At 39.5% G+C, this 7,357-nt stretch overlaps 3 protein-coding genes and 1 pseudogene across 4 annotated transcripts; 2 read left to right on the plus strand and 2 right to left on the minus strand.

The window, feature by feature from the left end:
- Positions 1–49: 49 nt before the first annotated feature.
- Positions 50–2,677, plus strand: FDP41_012069 (uncharacterized protein; the record flags this gene model as incomplete). The annotated part of the gene is made up of 2 exons (XM_044702548.1): positions 50–500; positions 699–2,677. 2 exons carry the CDS (start codon positions 50–52, stop codon positions 2,675–2,677), a joined length of 2,430 nt encoding a protein of 809 aa, XP_044566921.1.
- Positions 2,678–2,736: 59 nt separating this feature from the next.
- On the minus strand, positions 2,737–4,474 carry FDP41_012070 (uncharacterized protein; the record flags this gene model as incomplete). Its single annotated transcript, XM_044702550.1, has 2 exons — positions 2,737–3,951; positions 4,037–4,474. 2 exons carry the CDS (start codon positions 4,472–4,474, stop codon positions 2,737–2,739), a joined length of 1,653 nt encoding a protein of 550 aa, XP_044566922.1.
- A 552-nt stretch (positions 4,475–5,026) lies between these two features.
- On the minus strand, positions 5,027–5,929 carry FDP41_012071 (uncharacterized protein; the record flags this gene model as incomplete). The annotated part of the gene is made up of 1 exon (XM_044702551.1): positions 5,027–5,929. One exon carries the CDS (start codon positions 5,927–5,929, stop codon positions 5,027–5,029), a length of 903 nt encoding a protein of 300 aa, XP_044566923.1.
- An 82-nt stretch (positions 5,930–6,011) lies between these two features.
- FDP41_012072 lies at positions 6,012–7,357 on the plus strand (annotated as a pseudogene). Its single transcript has one exon — positions 6,012–7,216. A coding segment is annotated over exon 1 (1,205 nt).

Genomic DNA, 7,357 nt, shown 5'->3' on the forward strand with positions numbered 1-7,357 from the left:
TAAAAACCGCCAAAAATAACTAACCGTTAAATTTTCAACACGAAAAAAAATGCAATCACAGCATAACCAAAGTCTTTTCAAAAATTTTCTTCTTTCATCCTCCAAGTATCATGATCGCATTGCTGAGATTATTTCGTCCTATGGTCGCAGTAGTGGGTCAACGAGCTCCTCAACGATCGGAAATGACTCATCATCCTCCTCGTCCGATACCACTAATAATACTGCTAGGCTAATCATCAATATGAATGATTTGAGAAGTTTCGATCACAAGACGAGCACACTCGTTCAACAGGAACCACTCCGCTATTTACTTGATTTTGAACACGCTCTTCATGATTTTATTTTATCTAATTTTCCTAAATTTTTCGAAGAGTTTACCAAAGCAGTCATTCATTTAGGATTTGAAGGAGAATTGGGAGACAATAATCATGTCACTCCGAGACAGCTAATGGCCAACTATTCCAACAAGCTACTTTGCCTGTCTGGTATAGTTACAAAATGTTAGTAGTTGTTTTGTGTGTATTATTCCATGCAAGCTTTTCTCATTATTAATTATCAATCTTGGAATAATCATATTGTTGAAATCGATTTGTACTTTTATCAACTCTTGATTTGCTGATTGCACTTTTTGTCCACTCTTACGAATGTTTCACACTCTCTACACCTGATGATTTTAATTGGAATTGCACACATAATAGGCTCTTCTGTCATTGAAAAGGTCATCAAAGTCATTTATTATTGTCCAGAAACAAACAAGTTCCATCAAACTGATTTCACTTCAGATGCCAATGCAGGAGCTGCCACTTCAAATTTGCAATTTCAAGACGCAAATGGAAATATTCTGGAGACAGAATTCGGTTTATCGGATTTCACCGATACTCAAACAATATTCATTCAAGAAGCTCCAGAAAATGCACCACCTGGACAACTTCCTCGATCTGTAGAATGTATTGTTGAAGATGATTTAGTAGATCAGGTGAAACCTGGTGATCGTGTCATCATGTATGGTGTGTACAAATCATTACCGCCTACCAGTGGTGGTAATGCTACATTGTCAAGCAAAATGAGAATGGTATTTATTGTGAATCACATTGTAAAGAAAGAATATGAAGACTCAAATGAGAATGAATTTTCACTAAAAGAAATTGAAAATATTACCAAACTATCTCTGAGGAAAGATTTATTTGATGTTCTTTCTCGCGGCATGGCTCCCACAATATTTGGCCATGATTTTATTAAGAAGAGTTTATTGTTACAAATGTTAGGAGGAGTTGAGAAGAACTTTGCACATTCGAATACTCACTTGAGAGGTGACATTAACATTCTCATGGTGGGTGATCCGTCCACAGCAAAATCACAAATGCTTCGATTCATGTTAAACACAGTTCCACTCGCTATTTCAACAACTGGTAGAGCTTCCACAGGAGTTGGTTTAACAGCTGCAGTTGTGGCTGATAAGGACACTGGTGAGCGATCTCTTCAAGCAGGTGCCATGGTGTTGGCAGATCGAGGAGTTGTATGTGTCGATGAATTTGACAAGATGTCTGATCAAGACAGAATAGCCATGCATGAAGTGATGGAACAACAAACGGTTACCATTCAAAAAGCAGGTGTTCATGCCTCTCTGAATGCTCGATGTTCTGTTTTGGCAGCAGCGAACCCCATTTATGGACATTACAATAGAGAAGTGTCCATTCAGAGAAATATTGGCTTACCAGATTCTTTGCTCTCTCGTTTTGATTTAATATTTATTTTGCTTGATGACCGTAATGGAGAGAAGGATAGATTAATTGGCAGTCATGTTTTGAATGTTCACAAGCAGCAACAAGCCCAATATCATTCGGCAAAGGTTGGAATTTCCACAGAGTCACATTTGACAGAATTGGATGAGATGAATTCCTTCTTTGCTGAACTTGACAAGATTCCACATTCTGATTCTTCATATACAGAGAAACATCAACATTTAATTATTCCTCTTTCATTCCTTAAAAAGTATGTCAAGTATGCAAAGAGAATGAAACCAATACTCACCGATGAAGCTCGAGAATACATTCACAACAAATACTTGGAATTGAGAACAAATAATGGACAAAAAACTTTGCCAATTACTCCAAGAACTTTGGAATCATTTATTCGTTTGGCAACAGCACATGCCAAAATGAGATTAAGCCCAGAAATTAATATTTGTGACGTTGAAGCAGCCTACAAATTGATGTACTATTCGATATGGTTCCTTAACAATACAAGCAGTTCGGATGCTATCCTTGCTCAATTAACCAATCAACAAGATGTTGAAGATAACCAGACGAATGGAACATCAGGTAGCAACAAGAGAAGGAAAAAGAAGAATGCCACTGCGAGCTCACAAAACAATCACGTTCGAGAACAGTCACAACCACAGCAAGACAGCAATGACGATGATGCACAACAACGAAAAAGAACACGTGAGGACTTTGAAAATGAAGAAGAAATTGAAGATTCAGAAGCTCTTGAAGTCATTAAGAGAGCAATTTATCAACATGCACACGATACAAACTTTTCAATCGAAGAATTACACATAATTGTTTACAATGAGAGCCAAATACCAAAGAAACAATTCCTAAGACTGTTGCAAGAATTGGACAAGGATTCGTTCTGTATTATTCAAGACAATGAAGTGCTATATTCTGGAGTTTAATGACATGCCACCGTAAATAATAAAAGGATGCATGATAACGTGTTCATCTCGAGACACAATTATTTCCTTCTTCTTGCTTCGGGTGCTTTCATTTCCTTAAACAAATCACTCGTGCTGAATCTTATAAACATGTCCTTCATGAGTGAAGCATACATTTCAGAAAGGACACAATCAAAAATCGATGGTGCCTTCTCATTAAATTCTTGTTTCGTTTCTAATGATGGAATGGAGTCTTCTTGTGTTGGTGGTATGAAAACATCTGTAATATTGTTTTTCACTTTGTTCCTTAAATGGTCGGTGGTATTAATAAAAGTGAGAGCGGATTCATCAAAAAGAAATAGTCGACCAATTTTCATTGCCACTTGGTATGCATCCTCTTTTTTGTCAAATTCTGCAATGGGTTTGTATTTCAGATTCACTTCTTCCCAAAACTCTATATTTTCAGAATTATATTCCTTATATGAAAATATTTTGAAATATTTTCGGTACTTTCCAGTTTGTAATACTGTCATCAAGTCGAGTGAAGCATTCATATTATTGGTGTTGTTGGGCAGCTCTTGTTGTGAATTTCCTAAACACGACATTGGTGATGATGTTTCCATCTTTTCCAACAATAGTTTGGCCTTCTCATTTCTTTCTTTCTCTTCCTTCGCTTTCATTTCATTGGAAATTTCTTGCAATGTTGCCACATGATTCACCTTAGTGATTCGATATCTTGGTGATGGCTTTGAAAAAAACGAGAGAAATTGTTCCTCGTTCTGGAGAGTTGTTTGCAAAGTTAATGCAAGTTCCTCCTCCTTTGAAAGTATTGCAATTTCCTGGTCAGTTGCGAGTTCTTTTGAAGGAATGGATTTTTCTTGAAATTGGTCCGTGGTAACCGAAGAGTTGTGAGAAGTGTCATCTGTGTCGGATTTCCTGGAGATAGCACCAGTATTGTTCTGTTCTTGATTGGACAGATCCGTCGTATTCAAAATAATTTCCTTAATAATATCTGGACAAGGATCTGCATAATCATGTCTCAATGATTTTACAATTTTACCATTTTTGATGATAAACATGGCAGGTTTGATGAAGAAGGAATTTCCATCGTAGGATGAAAGTGTTCTCAAGGGTTGCTTGAAACCTTGTTTGTATGCATTCATCAAACCTGGAATTAAATGAGTAGCCATCTTGGCAAGAGGAAATTTCCTTTCAAAATAGACATTGAACTGTTCAGCATAAACTTGGTGTGGATCTGCCACTCGCATCATTTCTTTAATTTCCCTAATGTCAAACTAAATGACATTTCATGCAATGAATTATAGCACAAACCCAAATAGAAAATTCCTCTCTGCATTGACTTCAACTGTAAAAACTTACTGAATTAAAAAACTCCTCTCCTGTCTTTTCTTCCTCTGGATACACAACTATGGGAATGACATTAAGCTGTTTCAATGAACGATACATTTCCAATATCTGATACATTCTTCGATTACACAATGCACATCCTTCATACTTGACAAATCTTCGAAAGATGAGCAACACGTAATGATGACACGACAATTCATACACACTTTTTTGAGTGGGAGTTTTTGTGGCCATGATGGTGAAAGGATTCGTTTCGGACTTGTGCTCGACATTGGCATCATCATGTGTCTCTCTCTGTCCTGAAATTATATTGTTTGGTTGAATGTCATCACCACCACTCTTGGGAAACATTTGCTTGAGAGTGGATTCAACGGAAGAAGGATCTACTGAGTGGAAAGAATGAATTTGGTCAGCATGATCGTTAGCTTGTGGAATGGAATTTGTGGACATCAGTAATCTGCAATTTTTTTTTCGTTGACAAACTTAAACACCCACATGCCAAATATATCTTGCCATTTCAGAAGTTTATCTCATACTACATATATTTCGAATGATTCGTTCAACAAACACCAACCCGATTCGCTCCAAGGAATAAATGCCAACCTCCAAAATTTGGAGATGCGGGAACGAATCAAGTTGATTTGTGTGTCGGAGAAACGTTCACAATTCTTGAATGGCAATTTGTGCCCCTTTACCTTTCTTTGAAGTCTTTGCAGTACCATGATTTGCTACAATCAATGTTGTGTCATTTTTGGATTGTTATTAACCTTATTAACAATCATTTTATCTTTGTGATCATTTTGCAAAACTAACCTTTTTCAGCGATTCTCTTGTTAGTTTCCTTTTCATTCGCATCTTCACTTACAATGGATGCCATCTCAATTGTTGTGCTTCAAACAAGTCCATTGGGACCAGATGACAGAAATTACCGACCCCTCTATTGCGTTCCATGAAGCAAAATGCTTAACGACCTTTTAATGTTGAAAAAAATCATTTGGAACTCTATTTTCGTTTTCTAGTTTTGGTCGAGGGTTCTATCGTGCTTGTTCGTGATGAAGAGGAGGAACGATCAAAGGCATCTTCGTTTTTGCGTTTCTTCTTCGAGGTGGATTCATTGTGTTGGGTTTGTGATCTTCTCCAGGTACTGCCAGACTTTTTTTCCTCGCTTGTGTCGTCGTCACTTGTTTGAACTGTTGATGATGCTTCATTTTGTTCAATTTCATTGTCGCATGGCAACACAGATTCAACAGAATTGCTTTGTTGTGCCAAATCCGAAGAAGACGACGTTGATGATGATAATGCCAAATTCTCCTTCAAAATTCGCTCTCTCACCTTTTCCAGATCGAATTGTCTCGACTTTGGAACACCTCTCGTGCCATGCCATAATTCAGCATCTCGTGTGGCCAATAATACCTTCTTTGCATCCTCGTTTTGTGAAAATTTACAATATAGAATTTCTTGCATGATTTCATGTTTCATTCGATTCCATTGTTTTAATTGATTTTCATCTAAAATTGCTGCTTTACGTTGTTTTCTTGCATCCTCTCCATCACCTCTGGAAAGCTTACTTTTACTTTCCATGCAAAACGTGTGGGCAAGTGTTTTAGAAACGAGTGCAATTTTATGAGCTTGAAAACAGTGTTCTGCTGTTCGATAGGTTTTTCCATCATATATGAAAGGTCCAATATGGAAATTGGAGAGTACTCTTCTCCAATTCTTGATGGCAGCCAATTCCGAAAAGTAATCTTGCTTGTTGTGGCCTAGTGTTTCATTGGATCCTTTTCCTGGAGGTTTATCGCTGGATTTGGAATAATAAAAGAGAACACTTGGTTGTTGTTCGGAGGAGGAGATAGAGGAGGAATTATTAGCTGATGAAATGGTGCTTGTAGTCGCTGATGACGGCATGTTTTTTCTTTCAGTTGTTTTGTTTGATGATGAGTGCTCATCAACAAGGGGAAGAAATGTATTATTATTATAACACTCAATGATGAAATTGGTGAATTTAGGACTTCTCTACATTTTTCGTGCTGTTGGGTGGGTTTTGGGTTTGGGTTTGGGTTTGGGTTTGGGTTTGGGTTTGGGTTTGGGTTTGGGTTTGGGTTTGGGTTTGGGTTTGGGTTTGGGTTTGGGTTTGGGTTTGGGTTTGGGTTTGGGTTTGGGTTTGGGTTTGGGTTTGGGTTTGGGTTTGGGTTTGGGTTTGGGTTTGGGTTTGGGTTTGGGTTTGGGTTTGGGTTTGGGTTTGGGTTTGGGTTTGGGTTTGGGTTTGGGTTTGGGTTTGGGTTTGGGTTTGGGTTTGGGTTTGGGTTTGGGTTTGGGTTTGGGTTTGGGTTTGGGTTTGGGTTTGGGTTTGGGTTTGGGTTTGGGTTTGGGTTTGGGTTTGGGTTTGGGTTTGGGTTTGGGTTTGGGTTTGGGTTTGGGTTTGGGTTTGGGTTTGGGTTTGGGTTTGGGTTTGGGTTTGGGTTTGGGTTTGGGTTTGGGTTTGGGTTTGGGTTTGGGTTTGGGTTTGGGTTTGGGTTTGGGTTTGGGTTTGGGTTTGGGTTTGGGTTTGGGTTTGGGTTTGGGTTTGGGTTTGGGTTTGGGTTTGGGTTTGGGTTTGGGTTTGGGTTTGGGTTTGGGTTTGGGTTTGGGTTTGGGTTTGGGTTTGGGTTTGGGTTTGGGTTTGGGTTTGGGTTTGGGTTTGGGTTTGGGTTTGGGTTTGGGTTTGGGTTTGGGTTTGGGTTTGGGTTTGGGTTTGGGTTTGGGTTTGGGTTTGGGTTTGGGTTTGGGTTTGGGTTTGGGTTTGGGTTTGGGTTTGGGTTTGGGTTTGGGTTTGGGTTTGGGTTTGGGTTTGGGTTTGGGTTTGGGTTTGGGTTTGGGTTTGGGTTTGGGTTTGGGTTTGGGTTTGGGTTTGGGTTTGGGTTTGGGTTTGGGTTTGGGTTTGGGTTTGGGTTTGGGTTTGGGTTTGGGTTTGGGTTTGGGTTTGGGTTTGGGTTTGGGTTTGGGTTTGGGTTTGGGTTTGGGTTTGGGTTTGGGTTTGGGTTTGGGTTTGGGTTTGGGTTTGGGTTTGGGTTTGGGTTTGGGTTTGGGTTTGGGTTTGGGTTTGGGTTTGGGTTTGGGTTTGGGTTTGGGTTTGGGTTTGGGTTTGGGTTTGGGTTTGGGTTTGGGTTTGGGTTTGGGTTTGGGTTTGGGTTTGGGTTTGGGTTTGGGTTTCAGGTTTGGGTTTGGGTTTGGGTTTGGGTTTGGGTTTGGGTTTGGGTTTGGGTTTGGGTTTGGGTTTGGGTTTTGGGTTTGGGTTTGGGTTTGGGTTTGGGTTTGGGTTTGGGTTTGGGTTTGGGTTTGGGTTTCAGGTTTGGG

Source organism: Naegleria fowleri, assembly GCF_008403515.1.
Source record: "Naegleria fowleri strain ATCC 30894 chromosome Unknown tig12, whole genome shotgun sequence".
NCBI classification, from domain to species: Eukaryota; Heterolobosea; class Eutetramitea; order Acrasida; family Naegleriidae; genus Naegleria; species Naegleria fowleri.